This window comes from Pipistrellus hanaki, assembly GCF_964339955.1.
Source record: "Pipistrellus hanaki genome assembly, chromosome: 4".
NCBI lineage: Eukaryota > Metazoa > Chordata > Mammalia > Chiroptera > Vespertilionidae > Pipistrellus > Pipistrellus hanaki.
Window position 1 is genome coordinate 89,285,750 of NC_140506.1, and position 19,549 is coordinate 89,305,298.

Sequence of the window (19,549 nt, forward strand, 5' to 3'; positions counted from 1 at the left end):
CCGGGGCGGGCGGGCCAGCCCCTGCGGCACCGCTGTGTTCGCCGCGCGCCCGGCGCTGCCCCAGGCGGAGGGCGGAGCCGCAGCCCGCGCCGCCCCCGCCCCCGGGCCCCGCCGGCCCCGTCCACCGGCGCGCGCACCGTGCGCGTCTTCGAAGCTGGCGGCGGCGAGCGCGGGCCGCGCGTGCGCGCTGCGGCGGGCGAGGGGCGGCGCGGGCGGGAGTCTGTCAGTGACAGCGGGAGGGGGCGGGGAGGGGGTCGGAGGCGGCGGCTCTTCCGACACGAGGCGGCGGCCCCGTGGGGCTCGGCAGTGGCGGTGGCCGCGGCCGCGGCGGCATCTCTAGCTCCCTCGGGAGGCTGCCCCGGGCCGGCGTCCCTAGCCGGCGGCGTCGCGGGAGCGGGCTCTGCGGCAGTGCCGCGCACGGGCCGCCGGCGGAGGGGCCCGCGCCCTGCCTGCTCCGGTGCCGGGCGTCTCCCGGGCCCCGGGCATCCCCGCGCGCGGGGTCGGCCTCGGGAGCGGGCGGGAGCGGCCGGCAGGAGCCCTCTCTGGACGGGTCGCGCTGACGAGGGCGGCCGAAGCGCCGCGGGCTCCGCACACTCGCCGCCCGCCTCCCTCCAGTGGGGCCGCCGGGCGCGGGCGGGACAGAGGGGTCCGGCCGGCGGCCTGACGCAGCGGAGGCGCCGGGCTCCGCGCAGCATGAGGGGCCCGCCGCCGCCGCCGCCCGGGGAGCCGCGTTTGCCGGAGCGGCCGGCGGCGTGAGAGAGCTCGGGCCGGACTCCCCTCCGCCGCCGCGGGGGGCACAGCAGGCGAGGGTGAGCGAGGGGACACGCCGCGGGCTCGGGCGGTGCCGCGGGCTCGGCGGACGCCGCCGCGCGGACCCTGGGCTTTCCGGGCCGCACCGGGGGGCTGGGGTCGGCCTGGAGGTGGGACGGTGGAAGCGCTGATTAGACTTCACCTCAGGTTTGTGGGCATGTGATGCCTTTGCGAGGAGACCGCTGGGGCCGCCCCTTAGGCAATGGAGAGAGCTGGTGGCCTTCAGGTGCGCGTACCTGGATGGGCACCAATGCCAGCCTAACTCTGCTTGTCCCACTGACAGGTAGCGGCGATCCCCGCCGGGGGCGGCTGCGAGCGCGCGGCAACATGGCTTCCCCGCCCCACCAGCAGCTGCTGCAGCACCACAGCACCGAAGTGAGTTGCGACTCCAGCGGAGACAGCAACAGCGTGAGGGTCAAAATCAACCCCAAGCAGCTGTCGTCCAACATTCATCCCAAACACTGCAAGTACAGCATCTCCTCCAGCTGTAGCAGCTCCGGGGACTCCGGGGGTGTTCCCCGGAGAGTGGGCGCTGGAGGCCGCCTGCGCAGGCACAAGAAGCTGCCCCAGCTGTTCGAGAGGGCCTCCAGCCGCTGGTGGGACCCCAAGTTCGACTCGGTGAACCTGGAGGAGGCTTGTCTGGAGCGTTGCTTCCCGCAAACCCAGCGCCGCTTCCGGTACGCGCTGTTCTACATCGGCTTTGCCTGCCTGCTCTGGAGCATCTATTTCGGGGTCCACATGAGATCCAAACTGATTGTCATGGTAGCCCCTGCTCTGTGCTTCCTCGTGGTGTGTGTGGGCTTTTTCCTGTTTACCTTCACCAAGCTGTATGCCCGACGTTATGTGTGGACCTCGCTGGTTTTCACCCTCCTGGTGTTCACTCTGACCCTGGCTGCCCAGTTTCAGGTTCTGACGCCTCTCTCAGGACGCGTTGACAGCTCCAATCATACCCCCGCAGCTAAGTCCACAGACACTTGCTTATCTCGAGTGGGGAGCTTTTCCATGTGCATTGAAGTGCTCTTTTTGCTCTACACCGTCATGCACTTACCTTTGTACTTGAGCTTGTGTTTGGGAGTGGCATACTCTGTTCTTTTTGAGACCTTTGGTTATCATTTCCAAGATGAAGACTGTTTCCCCTCACCCGAAGCAGGGGCCCGGCACTGGGAGCTGCTGAGCCGAGCCCTGCTCCATGTCTGCATTCACGCCATCGGGATCCACCTCTTCATCATGTCCCAGGTGAGATCCAGGAGCACCTTCCTCAAGGTGGGACAGTCAATTATGCATGGGAAGGACCTGGAAGTGGAAAAAGCCCTGAAAGAGAGGATGATTCATTCTGTGATGCCAAGAATCATAGCTGATGACTTGATGAAACAGGGGGACGAGGAGAGTGAGAATTCTGTGAAAAGGCACGCTACCTCCAGCCCCAAGAACAGGAAGAAAAAGTCTTCCATACAGAAAGCCCCGATAGCATTCCGCCCGTTTAAGATGCAGCAGATTGAAGAGGTCAGTATCTTGTTTGCGGACATTGTGGGCTTCACCAAGATGAGCGCCAACAAGTCTGCTCATGCTCTGGTGGGTCTCCTCAACGATCTGTTTGGTCGCTTCGACCGGCTGTGTGAAGAGACCAAGTGTGAGAAAATCAGCACCCTGGGAGACTGCTACTACTGTGTGGCAGGGTGCCCCGAGCCCCGGGCCGACCATGCCTACTGCTGCATCGAAATGGGCTTGGGCATGATAAAAGCCATCGAGCACTTCTGCCAGGAGAAGAAGGAAATGGTGAACATGCGTGTTGGGGTTCACACGGGGACTGTCTTATGTGGCATCTTGGGCATGAGGAGGTTTAAATTCGACGTTTGGTCCAATGACGTGAACCTGGCCAATCTCATGGAGCAGCTGGGCGTGGCTGGCAAGGTTCACATCTCTGAGGCCACTGCGAAGTACCTAGATGGTCGGTATGAAATGGAGGACGGGCGAGTTACTGAACGCCTAGGCCCGAGCGTGGTTGTTGACCAGTTGAAAGGTACGTGCATTTCTTTGCCTAGTCATTTCCCTCCCTGATCCTGTTTTTGTGTTTAAAAAAACACAAACCAATCTCTTTCCAGCATCAGTATCTGTCTCTGGATGCCTTACTGTGGGGCATCTCAGAGCCAGTAGGACTTTTCCTCCAATGAGTCAAATATCACACATCTGCTCACACTGTGGCAGTGCTGACCTAGGTGAGACCATAGAAGGAAGTAGAACTTTGAAAATGTTTCTCCTTGCCAGTTGGCTGTTAATATTTCTGAAATTCTGGGGGCAGGCCTGATGAAGGTCAGGGTACCGAGGCGCTGCTGTCAGAACTTGGAAGCACTTTAAGAAGTTGCCTTTGCATTTCATTTGGTCACCCGTAAGTCCCATCAAAACGTTTTTGTGTGCCCTTTTCCAACAATGTGAAGAATAAGACATTTCTCCTATCCAGGCCTCCCTTTGCTGGGACAAGGAAGTCAGCTCAGCCCTGTAGGACTCTGAAAATTAGATGGACTCACGTACCCCTAAGTGTGCACTGCTTTTGCCTACGTCTCTCTTTTTTTTTTTAAAAAAAATTGCATTTTCAGCTTTCAACTTTATTTAACGATGCTTATCATGGATTTGTATTATCATGTAGACTGCAGTATTTTAGAATGTTGAACTTCTCAAACCACCAGGTGATTTGCAAGTGAGCAGTGCGCTCAGAACAATATTTAGACCCCCTACCTTCAGCCCCTCATATTAGTATCTGGTCCCTTGTCCAACTTTTAAGTTCCTTACTGCTATTCTTGATGTTTTCACTGGGCTTCTTTAATTTTATTATTTTCCTATAGGACAAAAATATTTGAAATCTAGGAAGTGATATTTAAGTAAGTGGGAACAAAAGGAAGGATTCTAAATAACACTTTAAAAAAAATAGTCCTTAAGTTTTACTAAAACCTTCCAGATTGAAGGAACATCTACTTAGGTAGTATGTAGAGACAATCACATTGATTTTTAAAATCCTAAATTAGTAAAGCTATATCATATGTTGTATAGTGCCCACACATGCTGCGTAATGACACAGTGAAAAGCCCCAGGAAAGGGAATCCTCAGAAGGAGAAGGAACAGCTCAAATCAGAGACGGGAGAAGTGATCAGAGACAGTACATGGTTGAGTTTGAAGAACATAGGTTGTCAGCCTTCAGATAATTCTATATGTTCAGTTGATATTTTCTTTCTCTGCTTGTGATCAGAGTTCCCCACATCATTTACTTATTGATTATCTGGTGAGGGTGCTTTTATCCCTTTCCTGATTTTTCTTTATTAGAAGTTTATTAGAAGTTGTATTTCTTGGGCAATTCTGTAGGTAATTTTGCTAGTAGTTGAATAATGATGTAGATAGAAGAACATTTTCACCTGATAATTACCTCTACTTAGAGAGTTAAATGCTACATTGATGAGGTCAGAAAGTACATTTCACAGTTCACTTAAGAGATTCTTCCATGACAAGTGTTTTTCCCTATAGGAGTGTGGCTCTTGCTCTCAACTCTGAAGGTGCCAGTGGAGTAGAGTGCAGATGTAATTACTGTTAGACATTTTGGCATCTTTAGGCTCTGTCCTCAGAAATAGTGGGATAGATTCCAGAGAATGGAGCTGTGCTATACTATGTAAAATTAAGTATGACAATGATAGCGGTTCTGTCAGTGATACTTTGAACAGAGTATTACTTGAATTTCAAAAATAAAAATGGGTGTAATTAAGTATTAATTAAGTAATCATTAAGTCTGGAAATTGCCAAGTCTTTGAATTTTTGGCAGTGCCTAAATGAACAAAAATTTTTTGTTAATTTATGGGTTATTTTATTTTCAATTTACGGACCAAGGGTCTAAAGACACAGGCAAAAAAGTCTAGAATGGGTTTGTTGATTTTTTAAAAACTTCAAATAGTATATGTAAATTTGGTAAATTCCCCTTTTCTCTAAATTGTGTGTATTATATATTTATATGGAAAAGTTTTAGTACTGGATGGAAGGTAGGGAAAGACGAGGCTTAGCTAAACCAGTGATTTCTTTACATGGTATTCCCTCCTTTAACTGTTTCTCTGAGATCATGAATTTTGCTGTATTCAGCTTATTTTGAAAATCTTTGTGGACAAGACTCCACTAATAGAGGATGTCTACACAACTTCCTGCCCTTTTTTGAAATTGCACAGTTCGATTCTCCAGACGTTCAAATCTGCCAAATTGAGATGATCACATGGTGTGTAGAAAACACTTTTCATACATGGGATTAAGGTTATATATGTAAGATTTCTTTTAGCCTGCCTTTGGATTTGTGGTAGATATTTATATTTTTATATATACAATGTTGGGCATTAGCCTTTCCCTCTCACATCTTTTCAGAATATGGGGTTAAAAATACTCAGTAGTGGGCTCTGTAGAAATGAACTTGGGTAGAGTAAACTTCGGATTCCAGAATTAGCAGCATGAAAGGAAGCTTCTCCTCTATTTTATCTGAACAGGCTATGTGGGAGGTGGACTTTCATTATTTATGCACATTCACTCACTCCTTGGATTTCCTTGGAAATCTTTATTGCTCTTACAATGCACCTGGCCCTGAGGATGCACAGATGGAGTCATGACAGTTCCTCTCCTCCTTGAGCTCACAGTTATAAATGTTGTAGACTATGTAGAGACAGGAACACTTTAGGGAGGTACATGAACTTGGGGTGAGTTTTGAAATTGATCGCTGGCTCTCCAGGTAGATAGAAGGAGAACATTTGGTGCAGTGGGAATAGTATGGGCAAAGGTTTGAGGTTGTGTTTCTTGGACATTTGGAAGTAGTTCATTATGACAAGGAAGATTGTGGGTTACTTGGGAAGGAGTTTGGATTCAGTCCTATAGGAAATGGGGAGCCACTGATAAGTTTTATGTAGGAGGCTTAAGTGATCTGATTTGCTATGTTAGAAAAGCTCACTCTTTTAGTTCCAGGGACTGTGTCAGAAGGGTATGAGCCTGGAAATTAGCTGTTTCAGTAAATCCCAGGCAGGACTGATGGTAGCTTGAACCAAGGTAACAATAGTGTCGATGGAGATGATGGGAGAGATATGAGAGTAATAAGATTAACTTGATAGACTTGGAGCCTGATTTAAACAGACAACTGGGGGGGCGGGGGCGGGGAGGGCAAGGGGCTTGATGGTTTGATTGGGAAATGGCATTTCAAGTTTCTGGAATTGCCCTGGGGAGAGTTTGCAGTCAGGAATGGGTGAGAGGCCTTTTGAAGTTTCTATGGTGGAGGATGCAGGACTGAGTTGCAGAATGTGACAGGCTAGGAACCCCTAGCTTGTTCGTTCGTTCGTTCATTCATTCATTCATTCAACAAATAATTTACTTTGTGCGGGGCACAGGCCTAGGTGCTGGGTATATAGCAGTGAACACAGCAGACAAAAACTCCTGCCTTTTGATTGTTCCACTCTAATACTGCAGTCAGACAGTAAACAAATAAATAAAATATAAAGTTTGTTTTATGTTAAGTTCTAAGGAGAAAATATAAAGCAGGAAGAAGGATATGGAATGTGTGTGTGTGTGTGTGTGTGTGTGTGTGTGTGTGTGTGATTTTAGATAGGGTGGCCAATCACTGAGAGAGAAGGTAGAAAGAAATTTCAGCATAGAACTAGGAACTTGGAAATTATCCCAAAGTGAGGAGCAGGTGTTATTAAGACAGGGAGCAATAGTATGACTTGAGTGATGGGAGGACAGTCCTTCCACACCATTTAGGATAAACCACTGGCCCTGTTCTATTCTGCCTTGGGCCACAAGCAAAAAGATGATGTGTTTGTCTAGAACTTTTGGTTTTTCCGATTATAGGTCGAGTCACAAAGACAGAAGGTGAAACGGTCAGAGAATGCTTAAAGACATCTTATTTCTCCCCTCTTAAGTATTAGAAAGATAAAACAAACGTGCTTAGTCACTCCACCCACAATCACGGTTTTATAGAAGAAGAGAGAGTTTTTTTGTTTTTGTTTTTTTTGTTTTTTTAAAAAAATATATTTTGATTTTTTACAGAGAGGAAGGGAGAGGGATAGAGAGCTAGAAACATCCATGAGAGAGAAACATCAACCAGCTGCCTCCTGCACACCCCCTACCGGAGATGTGCCCGCAATCAATGTACATGCCCTTGACCAGAACCGAACCTGGGACACCCCCCAGTCCGCAGAACAACGCTCTATTCACTGAGCCAAACCAGTTTTGGCGAAGTGAGAGTTTTTTGAAAACAGGAAGGGAACTGTCTAGCATGCTCTGCTGAGGTAAGAGAGGCTCATTCCCTTGGAATAGGCTGGAAGGTTAAGTCCCCCTCCCCCCAAGGTTGATGGTGGTGGCAGCAATAGTAGAACCAGAGGGTGGAAGCTGGGACAGGACAGATTTGAGAAGGTTTTGAAATTTGGGACTGTAATGATCAGGAGTAGCCCTGACTCGTTTACGAGTTTTTGTCATAAGCCAGTGGTTCTTGAACTTTTCGGTTTCATGATCCCTTTATACTTCTAAAAATTATTATGGAAGCTAAAGAACTTGTGTTTATTTAAGTTATATATTGATATTTACCTTATTAGAAATTGAAACAGAAGATTCAAAAATCTTTCCTTGATTCATTAAAAAATAATAAGCCCATTGCACCCATTGCATGTTAATATAAATGTTTTTATAAAAATAACATTAAAATATTCTTAAAGATATGTGTGCTTTTATTTTATTACTAGAGGCCCAGTGCACATGAAATCATGTGCAGCGGCCCCGCCCATGGCCGCAGAGCCTCCCCCCCTCACCCCCCGGGACAGCCTACTAGGTTGGCTGTGAGGGCATTACGGCGTGGCCACGGGCCTTTTATATAAGAGACTTTTTTGTTAATCCTCACCCAAGAATATTTTTCCATTGATTTTTTGAGAGAGTGGGAGGGATGGGGAGAAACAGAGAGAAAAACATCAATGTGAGAGAGAAACATTGCATTGACTCCAACTAGGGCCAGGGATCGAGCCTGCAACCAAGGTATGTGCCCTTGGCAGGAATCGACCCCAGGACCCTTAAGTCTGCAGGCTGATGCTCTATCTAACAAGCCAAACCTGCTAAGGCAAAAAAAATATTTTCATAAACAAAGAAATTTGGTGAGAAGAGTGGCACTATTTGACATTTCTGCAAATCTTTTTAATCTCTGTATTCATCAAAGACTGGATTTTTTAAAACTGTGGTAAAATACACATAACATTTATTATTTTAGCTATTTAAAAATGTGTCAGATAGATTTTTTTTTTTAGCTTCTTTGGCATTGTTGTAGGATGTTGATGAATGTGTAGAAAATTTGGCTTTACTTTGATGTGTAGAGGTAGTTGGAAAATGGAGGAACATTTTAATAGCCTGTGGATATTTTTCTTAGATACCATACTAACACCTAACAGACATGTGGTAGTTTCTTAAGGGTTATTTGCAATATCAATCTGAAATCCTATTAATCAATTTCTTTATATGGTATTAAAAGCCTATTGGATTCTTGAAGCATGAATCTTTACCCAGGTGTGATTTTGTAACATCATGCATTGGTTATTTAGAAAATATTGGTGTTTTGTTATACAGGCTTTCCTAATGTTGACATAAGCAAAGTTTTTAATATTGGGAAGATGTCAACTTCACAGTGGCAGATAAGAGTTTTCCAGAATTCTTGTTTTCACTTTAAAGTTTGAATTTTATCATTGGCAACAAATACTGTCAGTTGTTTTTCTTGAAGTGGCAGACTCATTTTGTTCATTTCTCAGGAACAGTCTGCCAAATACTTATCTAAATAACCATAATTTGTCTGTAGGTCAAGTATAAAGAATATTCTTCCAAAAAAGCAGCTAGTTCAGCTTGTAACCCAAACAGTTGCATGGATGTTTTTCTTGACAATCATGGTACATTTGAATGCAGAGGAAGTGCTGTAGTCACTTTTTCCCATTTGTCACACAGATTATGAAAAAGACATGCACTCAGGGTTGAGATTTAACACTATTATTCATTTTTACTGCTTCCTCAAAAGACATTCTTAAATGAAACTGACTTTTTTTTCTTTTTCTTTTGCAAGTATGTGGTGTTAAAAACACAATGATGACAAGTACAGTTTGGTGCCATTGCTTTGATTCAGGCATCAGCAGTTTTACCCACGATTACTGTTGTACCGTCATTGCCAATGTCAACACTGCAAAAGGCAAATAACATCATAGCATCATTATGCAAAAAGTTTTGACTTCACAGACACCTTGCAGAGGTCTCACCGACCCCTAGGGGGCTACAGACCACACCTTGAGAACTGTTACCCAAACACACATTCTCAGGTAGATGAAACAACACAAACTGGAATTATGATAGACATTATCACATTTATTGTAGAAGTAGCTAGTGACTTTAGTTCATACATTTACTTTTTCTCAAAAAAAAAAAAAATCGTTTTGTGATTCTGCCAAATATTTGTTGCTGGTGTTTAGGGTTAATGATAAAAACTACCAACTTGGTTCTTTTAATTTATTTTTGCAAGGCTCACCCTTTGGTGGTTGGGTGTAGGGAATTTGGATTCTGATACATTTGGACTTAATTCTGAGTTCTGTGATTTCTGAGCCATGGAACATTGGACAAACTATATAGGGACTCCCCAGTTTATAGGAATGACAGTACGTCTGTCAGAGGGTTATTGGGAGAATCAAATGAGATGATGATTCAAGTAAAGCACTTGTTAGCATAGTGACTTGATCACAGCAGCTGTTCAGTAAATAATAACCAACTCTCTAGCTGGTGAGTCACATTTTGTACTGCACTCAAGGGTGTTTCTTTTTTCCTACATTCTATTTGTTGCACATCTTGTATAATTTGGGACTGAAATTCAGAACACACCAGGGACTGTGATTGTGTCAGTTTCTCAAATTAAAAAGGGCAAGTGTCCAAAATACAAAAACACTGATAGCTTACCCTGGATAAACTGTAGTTGCAAAATTTGGCAGCTTCTTTATTGAAAACCCCAGGGAGTTCAGGCACTATTGTTCGTTGGCTGATTCTGGTCCCCAGGGCTTAGAGGTACTTAACGTGATGTGACCCCCCCCCCCCTTGATAGTTGAGGAATTATAAGGAAATTTTCATCTTTGAAATTCTGGAGATATTGGCTGAGTTTTGAATTTGAGCAGTTACTCAGCTCTCCTGTTTTTCTACTGTAAATTCATTTACTTATTCAACAAATATCAAATGAATTTCTACTATTTACGAAGCCTGGACTAGGTTCTGGAAATGGAGCTCTCTGGAGCCTACAGCCTAGAAGGGGAAGTAGGCATTAATCAAATAATCACCTAAACAAATATGTACTAGATTTGCTTATCGTATTACAAATAGGGCTGGGAGGTAAGGACACTTATCTCTCCATTTTATATAGTAGGGAACTGAAGCACAGAGAAGTACTTTGGGATGGTTACACAACTAGAAAGAGCTGCTAAGTGGTGGAGCTGGTACAAAATGACATTACTTGAGGACCTGCTGTACTATATGGTTCCCCATTATCTGTGATTTTGCTTTCTATTGTTTTAGTTATCTGTGGTCAATTGCAGTCCAAAAGTATTAAATAGAAAATTTCAGAAATAAACATTTCATAAGTTTTAAATTCAGCGCTGTTCTTAGTAGCATAATGAAATCTCACTCCATCCCACGGGGAATGTGAATCATCCCTTTGTCTAGCATATTCATGCTATACAACTACCACCTATTAGTCATTTAGTAGCTATCTTGGTTATCAGATCAATTGTCACCGTACTACAGTGCTTGTATCCAAGTAACCCTTATTTTACTTAATAATGGCCTGAAAACTATTCACATAATTAAAAAAAATTAAATATATTTTTTATTGCTTTCAGAGAGGAAGGGATGAGGGGAGAGAGAAACATCAGTGATGAGAGAGAATCATTGATTGGGTGCCTCTTGCACGCCCCCTACTGGAAATGGAGCCCACAACCCAGGCATGTGCCTTTGTCTGGAATTGAACCTGGGACCCTTCAGTCCCAAGGCCGATGCTCTATCCACTGAGCCAAACCAGTTAGGGCTATTCACATAATTTTTATAATAGTGTATTGTTGTAATTGTTCTATTTTATTTTATTTTAATTTTTTTAATTTTTTTATTAAGGTATTATATGTGTACATATCTTACCATTGCCCCCCCCCCCATTTGTTCTATTGTATTATTAGCTATTGCTAATCTCTTATTGTGTCTAATTTATAAATTAAACTTTATTATAGGTTTTAAATGTATAAAAAAACACATAGTACAGCAGGTCCTCAAGTAATGTCATTTTGTTCAACATCTTTTATGCTGTAGAAACTTAACTTGTTTATATCAATTAGCCTATGGTAAAATTGGTTTCAACATACGTCATGTTGCCTAAGTCCTAGAACTTATCCATGTCATTAAGTGAGGACTTATTATATAGTTGACCCTTGAAAAACTTGGGGGTTAGAGGCCTCCCTTGCAGTTCAAAATCCATAAATAACTACAGATCTCCTTTGTAGTAGTTTAAAATCTGTGAATAACTACTGTTGTCTGCTTACATTGATTCCCAACTATAAAGTTGACTTGCGAACATGAGTTTGAACTTCAAGGATCAATTGAAAAAAATCAGTATATATGTGGACCATGTAGTTCAAATCTGTGTTTTTCAAAGGTCAACTGGATATAAGATTCAGTACTACTCAATGTTTTAGACATCCTCTGAGGTCATATTTGAGGGCTTGGAACATATTTTCCGAGGATAAGGGGTGACTACTATATTTAAACTCAAAGGACTGTGTTAGAAAACACTATTTCCCACTGCATAGAATACTAGTAATTGTAAGGATTAAAGGCGAAAATTATGTTAAGTACTTAGAAAAGTACTTGGCACATATCACTCTTGAGATTAGATTCATGAACCAGTGTTATTGAAAGTAGGGACAATTAGCAGCAGCAACAGCAGAAACAACTATTCCTTTGTTTAGCTCTTTCCAGTTCAGAGTGTTTTCATGCACATTGTAATCTCAACCATTGTGAAATCTTAGGATCTTGGGAACTGTGTTCAGAAGTTTATATTTTATTTACTTGGTTCTTTCCCTTTATATACTAGTATATACTAGTTGTCAGACTGAGTCAGTTTCTTAACATCCTCTGAAGGTGACCAGTGACCTTTTTCAAGACTTAATATAAACGTTTGGGTTTTAGCTTTTTGATATATTTCACTCCATATATATAATGATCAAATTGTTCCATCTTGGCCCTTGCTGGCATGGCTCAGTTGTTAGAGTGTTGCCTGTGCACTCTGGTTCTCTGGTTTTATTCCCAGTTAAGGGCATGTACCTGGGTTGCAGGTTCAATCCCTGGGCAGTTGAGGGGCTCCTGTGAAAGGCAACCAATCAATGTGTCTCTCTCACATTGATGTTTTTCTCTCTCTGTCCCTCCATCTCTCCCTTCCTCCCTCCCTCTTTCCCCTCCTCTCTCCTCCCCTTCCCTCCCATCATCTCCCCTATCCTCAGGTGAGGATTAAAAAAAAAAATTGTTCCATCTTGGGTCCGTGGGAACCCCCCCAGGTTGGCCCTGAGTCCATTTCATACAGCCCGATAGTCTTTAATAACTTCATTACTCATTTAGTAATGTTTTACGGAGTTGAAAAATTATAGGTGTTAAAATCTCATTAATTCTGTTTGATATATTTATTCAGAGACCGAGCTAAAGTTTACCCTTTCCTTTTTTTTTTTAAAAAAAAGAAAATTAATCATTTATGCATGTTTATATGAAGAATTAGCACCACAGACAAAACAGCTTGTGCCTCTTAAGCTTTTTGGAAGGTTTAATGTGCATTCTTACAACTGACTGTTTCTTCTACAGAATTTTCTTACCAACACATGTTTAGTGGCAAGTGCCTGTGAATGTTGGTAACTAGGGATAAAGAACTATAAAATGAAAAAATTCCTAAATTGACATGTAGATTACTTGTTTGCAAACTAAGAGTACCCTCAGCCCAGCAAGCCCTATCCCCAAGGACAGTTGTGGAAGGTTCCAGAAGGCCTAACTCCAGAAATTTCATAGGAACCTTTCTCTGAATAGAGCTTCCTGGAATGATTGCTCTGTCACTCTCCTTTCTATCTTGTATAATATGTATTTGATGTATTTTGTTTATGATCTGTCTCCACTACACTAGAATGTGTCTTAAGAGCAGGAATTTTTGCAGATTTTATTTATTGCTGAATTCCTAGCATCGGGAACATGGTCTAGCATATAGTAGATGCTCCATAATATTTGTGAGATGAATGAATGCATATTATAACTACTTGAGCTCCACAAATGGATACTCCATTGTGGGTGAAACCACACTCCAGACATCTACACAGAATAAACCAGGAAGAAGGTAGAGAGCAGACAACTGGTTTTCTAGTAATGGTTGATTGGTTTATTAAGTAGAGGCTATGGGCTAGGCCTTGGAAGGATCTATGGAAGGAGATAGAGCTGCAAATGCAGTGCCTGGAAATGTGAAATATAGCCCACGGGTGCGTAAGAATGGATAGCCTCAGGACTAAAGGTCCCAGGGGCACTGCAGTGAAGGCTGAGGTGTAGGGCTGGAATTCAGATAATTGAAAACCCAAGTGTTTGTGTAGGGCCTAGGAAATACAGTTTGAATTGCTTAGTTTAGGCAATCATTGTTAAGTTTTAAAAAATGGATATTTCAAGAAGTGTATTTATTTTTAATAATACCGTAGCTTTTTATAATTCTTATTTGATTTTCACGTATACACATGAAAAAGAGCATACCCTTTTTTTGGGCAAAGCTCCTGGCTAGTCCTTGTGCACAATTTCCAGGGTTTTTATATAATACTTTTAAATTCTATTCATTTTTTTTTCCTTCCAAAGAAAATTGAGCTAATGAAAGCAGCTTTTGACTAATTTATATTTGTGTTTGAATTGTTTGGGAAATATTAAATTAGGTTTCTTACCATTAGTTTGTAGAGATGAAGAAAACCAATGTGATTTATCTTCTTGTATATGGACATTAAAATACAATATACCATTAAAGCTTTGACATTTTAAGTAGAAGTGTATTGCATATTGATTCAGTTAGTTTTGCCCTATTAAGTGGTTATTATTCGAAGTGTAGATTACTTTGTATTCTGTAATTTCATAAATGTGTTCTGTTTCCCTTGAGAAAATGATTCTTATGTTTATTAATGTTAATTTTTGTTTTGTGAATGAGCTGCTAAAAACTAGATGGTGTAGTGGCTAGGGGATGTTTTTGAAAGTAAAGTACTTTTATAGAATTATCTTATTATTTGTATAAATGAATTTGTTTAGGTTACTTTTTCATCTTAAGATGTTTTCTTTACTAACTAGGTAAGCACTTTTGGAAAAATAATTTAATCTCCCTGGTTCTCAGTTTCCTCATATTTGTAAAATAAAAGTTTGAATTAAATGTGCTTTAAATTCCCCATCATTCTCTAAGAATAGCTGAGCTTCTCAGTTGATAGGGAAATAGTATGCATTCTTAATATGAAGAAATGGGTGTTTTTTTTTAATCTATGTGTTTAAAGTATGAACCCTCATTTAGTTAAATTTAGCATATGAAAACTCAGATTTACAGAATTGCCATTGCAGGACATGTGTGAGATTCTTAATTTGCCAAAGGATTTTTACTTCTTTGACTATAAATAACTAAGATTGAGTTAAAGAAGTATAATTTACACATGGATTTTTTAAAAAAATATATATTTTATCAATTTTTTACAGAGAGGAAGGGAGGATGATAGAAACATTTATGACAGAGAAAAAACAATCAGCTGCTTCCTTCACACCTCCTACTGGGAATGTTCCCGCAACCAAGGTACATGCCCTTGACCTGAATCGAACCTAGGACCTTTCAGTCCGCAGGCCAGTGCTCTATCCACTGGGCCAAACTGGGAGCTACACATGAATTTTTTTTTTATTATGTTTGTTCAATAAAGCAGGGTGTCATTAGAGGAACCCCATTTGATTAGGAAAGTTTAAGGAACACTTTTGAAATGGCTTGAAGAAAATGCAAAGTGATTAAATTTTCAAAAAATGTGCTTCAATTTATTAAAAAATGTGCTTGTTTGAACATTATTTTGGAGAGAGATTGAAAGGTTAGTTGCCAATAATGAATTTTACTCTGTTGGCAAATTTTTCAGTAATAGAACAGAGCTAATATTAGATTAATAATGTTCTTACTGATTGTCCTATAAGGTAATATGCAAATTAACCCTCACAAGATGGCTCCCTACAACCTGGCCGGCAGGGGGGTTAGTGAGGGATGACCAAATGACTGAACAGCAGGCTGTGTGGGGTGACCAGGCTGAAGGGGGGGGCTATGAGGGGCAACCAGGTTGGCAGGGGGGGTAGTTAGGGGTGATCAGGCCAGCAGGGAGGGGCAGTTGGGTGCAACCAGGTTTGTGGGGGGCAGTTAGGGTCAACCAGGCTGGCAGGGGGGGCAGTTAGGGGCGATCAGCCCGGCATGCAGAGGTAGTGAGGAGCAGGTCAGCGGGGGGCAGGGGGGGGCCCGTTAGGGGTGACCAGGCAAGCAGGCAGGCAGGCAGGTGAGCGATTAGGAGCCAGCGGTCCAGGATTGTGAGAGGCCCTGAGGGGTCCTGGATTGGAGAAGGTGCAGGCGGGGCTGAAGGCCCCCCCCCCCCTCACCGCACAAATTTCATGCACCAGGCCTCTAGTTCCATTAATAAAAGACTCACTTGTTCCTGATGGTGGGTTCTTGTATCTGCTATGTGCTTAGTGTGCCTGGGACCTATATATTTACTATATATTTAGTGTGACTCTAGTAGTTCAACAATTAATGCACCTGGAAAGTGGATACCTTAGACTTTGTAATAAGAAATTAAAGGTCACTAATGATAAACAAAAACTGTTGGATTTAATTATAAAGGATTCATAAAATATTTGAGTGGTTTTCTTATCCTTTCTTATGAATAGCAAAGCAGCTCATGGAAAGTAATATAACGTTTGCTGTGATTTGCAATGGCTGGTGAAACAAAATAGAAAAGGAAAAACACTATACTTTGTTCTGAAAGACAGTGGATACATATGTCATCTGACCTGAGAGAGAATTTTACCTCAACAAGGACCCAACTTGTGAAACTCTAGCTTCCCTTAGAGAAACTGTTATTCACAGTCTGTTGGAGTCATCTGTTTTCTAAGGATTAAAGTGTCTGACTCAGTGTGTAAGTAATTGCAGAAAGTTAAAAACTTTTAGAACTACCATGCAAACAAAAAAATTTCAAAGGACATTTATCGTCTCTGACAAGCGTTTTATAGAGAATTTCTCAGCTGTAATAAATTAACTCTGTTCTTTCTGACTCCTGAAAGAAATTGTGATAATGAACACATTCTGAGTTGGTGATTCTAAGTTTGTCAACTTTGCCCCTCTGCCATTTGAAGTTCAGATGGAAACGTTTGCTTTCATAGCTCTACTCATGTTGTTACTTTATTTAGCAACTATTAAATTACCAATTCCATATACTCCTTTGGAGGTGTTCCAGTTTGCACTAAGGTTTCTGTTCCTTTCAGCAGCATTGCTTATGGTGTGTGGAACTTTCCTGAACAAGGAATATGAACAGTGTTTTTAGAGTGGATAATTTTAAGCTTTTCTATTTTAATAACTACTTTTTTGAGATATAATTCACATACCACACAGTTTACTCATTCCAAGTCTGAGATTCAGTGATTTTTAGTGATTACTATTGTAGATATGTGCAACCATCACCACAATCAATTTTAGAACATTTTTATCATCCTAAAAAGAACCTTAAATTCATTAACAGTCACTCCCCATTTCTCTCTAAACCTCCCAGCCCCTAGCAACCACAAATCTACTTTTTGTTTCTATAGATTTGTCTATTCTGTACTTTTTGTATAAATGGAATCACACAATATGTAGCCTGTTATGACTGGCTTCTTTCACTTAGCATATTGTTTTAAAAATTCATCCACGTTATAGCATGTAACAGCACCTCACTCCTTTTTATGGTTGCATAATAGTCCATTGTATGGATAGACTATATTTTATCTATTCATTCATCAGTTGATGGAAAAGTGATTCTTTTTGAAGTTAACAATCAAGCTGATAGTTTAAATATAAGTTGAAATGATAGAAAATCTTTTATTATATAATAATATACCTTGACTACCCAGCCAGCATGGCTCAGTGATTGAGCAGTCGACCTATGAACCAAGAGGTCATGGTTTGATTCCCCCACTCCCACCCTGGTCAGGGCACATCCCAGTGGGGGGCATGCAGGAGGCAGCTGTTCAATGATTCTCCCACATCATTAATGTTTCTATCTCTCTCTCCCTCTCCCTTCCTCTCTGAAACCAATGAAAATGTATATTAATAAATAATATACCTTGACTAAAATTTAGCATTTCATTTTCAAAATTTCATAAAATTTAGTTATTTTTTTAAACAGCTATCCTCTTTTCTGAGCTTGATTCAGGTTGATTAAATCTTAAATTCTCTGATCCTTTCTCTTAGTTCCTTAACAGATAGCTTTAGGAGCATTATATGGGTGAATATGAAACCAGCTTCATTTGATATGTTGTTAGATATAAATATCAATTATAGTAAGTCTTTCTGGATGGTTGAGTTTTCTGAAGAGATGAGGATTTTCCTTTTTAGGGGGTCAAACATTTTCCTGCTTTTAACCAGCTTAAACATTTGCTTTTACATTTCTGAAATGTATAGAACACTTCATTAACTTCAGAAAAAAGAAATATGCCAAATACAATTTCATTTTCTTGATGACTCATTTATATTGCTTGTTATTTGGCTTTTACTGATATAGCAACTACCCTGTAAAGAAAGGAATTTTTGCTTTATTTTGAATAGTCTGAGATTGCTTTGTTTTTCCAGTACTTATGTTTTAAAATATTTTTTTGCTTGCCCTCTTTTTATCAGCTTATGTAGCTATTAGTATGCTTTGCTTTTGGTTTTCAATTTATTACAAAACAAAACAAAAAACCAAGCATATAATCAAACTTATTAACCCTGCAAGGGTAGTTTGATTAAAAGAACTATGAATTTGGTCTTTGTGCAATTTTTTATTGTCAGATATGTTATGAATAAGTGAATTTGCTAGGTATTGAGTTCAGAATGCATAAGAGGTTATTACAGTTACTTTTAGTATATTTTAAAAGGGAAGGTGAAAAGGAAATTTGAATCAAATTTATGTCTTAAGAAAGGGAACATGTTTTCCAAAAGACCAAGGTAGCTTTCTTTTGGGTATGTAGAAATAGAAAATGGGAATTATAGATTACTAATGAAGAATTAATTAGAAATTATCTATCTATCTATCTATCTATCTATCTATCTATCTATCTATCAAAAGCCAGCGACTGTAAAGGGCCATAACGACCATAATTGGCCACTATGACGCCCATTGTGGCCAGCGAACCTGTCCGATTAGGGGGTGGGCCCAGTCTGGCCAACCTTGTGGCTCCTCCCCACTGCCGGCCTGCCCCTGATCAAGAGCAAGGCGCTGGCTGGCCAAATACCCTCTCTCATTCCCCTTGGCCAGTCCTGCCCCCCATCATCCCACCCCACCACGATAAGCCTGCAGCCCCTCTCCCTGGCCACCCCACCAATGATCATACCCCCCACCCCAATAGGAGGCATAGCCGGACACCCTACCTCCTGCAACCTCTCCCCCTACCCGGCCCACCCAAGATCAACCCTCCAACCCCAATCAGGGGCAGGGCTGGCCAGCCAACCACCCATGGCTCCTCCCCCAGGCTGCTGGCCCCTGATAGGTACCTCCACCCCATTCGGGGGAGGGCTGCTGGCCCAACACCCACAGCTCCTCCCCATGGCCATCCCCACTCCCAGTCAGCCCCCAACCCCAATTGGAGGGGCGGGACCCACCAGCCAATTGCTTAAGACCCCTTCCCCCAACTGGCCTGGCCCTGATTGGCCAGATCTGGGTGGGCTGGCAGGCCAACCGTTGGCTATCTCCTCCTCCCAACAGCCCAGCCCTGATCCACCCTGATTGGGAGCGGGCCGGCGGACCCCACCTGTGCATGAATTTGTGCACTGGGCCTCTAGTAATTCTGTAACTAATTATAATGCTACAATGTTAATGATAAATTGGGGATGTACTGATTATTGTTGATATTTACTAGAATTTTGGGACAGGACTTTGTTGATTTTCCCAAGAAAAATCTGGTAGAAAGTTTGTGTATTGTGTTCTCTAATATACTGCCAAGGCAGAACTGGCCATATTTCTTCCTTTTCATAAAGTTTAAACTTATAAAGATGCGCATGAATTTTCATCCTAGAAATTTATTAGTCTGGCATTCAGTAGCACCGAAACAGTGCAGATTGGTGCCAGATTTGTTCTTTCTGAAGGGTGCCAGACTGCCTAGTAAATATTGGGCAGTTTTGTAAATTACATGATCTTCCCACTGCCCCTCACTCCACAGATATGTCTCTTTGTCTGCCAAGTCTACCAAAACATCAGCCTTCCTCTTTGCGAGGTGGTTCTCTTTAACTAAAAATTAAAATAGATTCAATTCTTAGGAGTGTGGATTGTCAATGTCTCACTTTAAAAAGTGGTCAATACGTAATTTGCTCAAATCTGGCAGTCCGAGAACTGGTTTCTCTTGGAGGAGGTGAGTTGCTTAACTTCAAGGGTTAGGGCTCGGATTAAATGAGGTA

At 42.1% G+C, this 19,549-nt stretch overlaps 1 protein-coding gene across 1 annotated transcript in view; it reads left to right on the forward strand.

The window, feature by feature from the left end:
* Nucleotides 1–245: 245 nt before the first annotated feature.
* The window catches only part of ADCY9 (adenylate cyclase 9), a 128,745-nt gene continuing 109,441 nt past the window's right edge, over nucleotides 246–19,549 (forward strand). Inside the window, exons 1-2 of the mRNA XM_084882267.1 lie at nucleotides 246–809; nucleotides 1,094–2,830. Of these exons, the coding sequence (XP_084738393.1) occupies nucleotides 1,138–2,830 (1,693 nt within the window). The 5' untranslated portion in view covers nucleotides 246–809; nucleotides 1,094–1,137. The remainder of the gene's footprint in view (nucleotides 810–1,093; nucleotides 2,831–19,549) is intronic.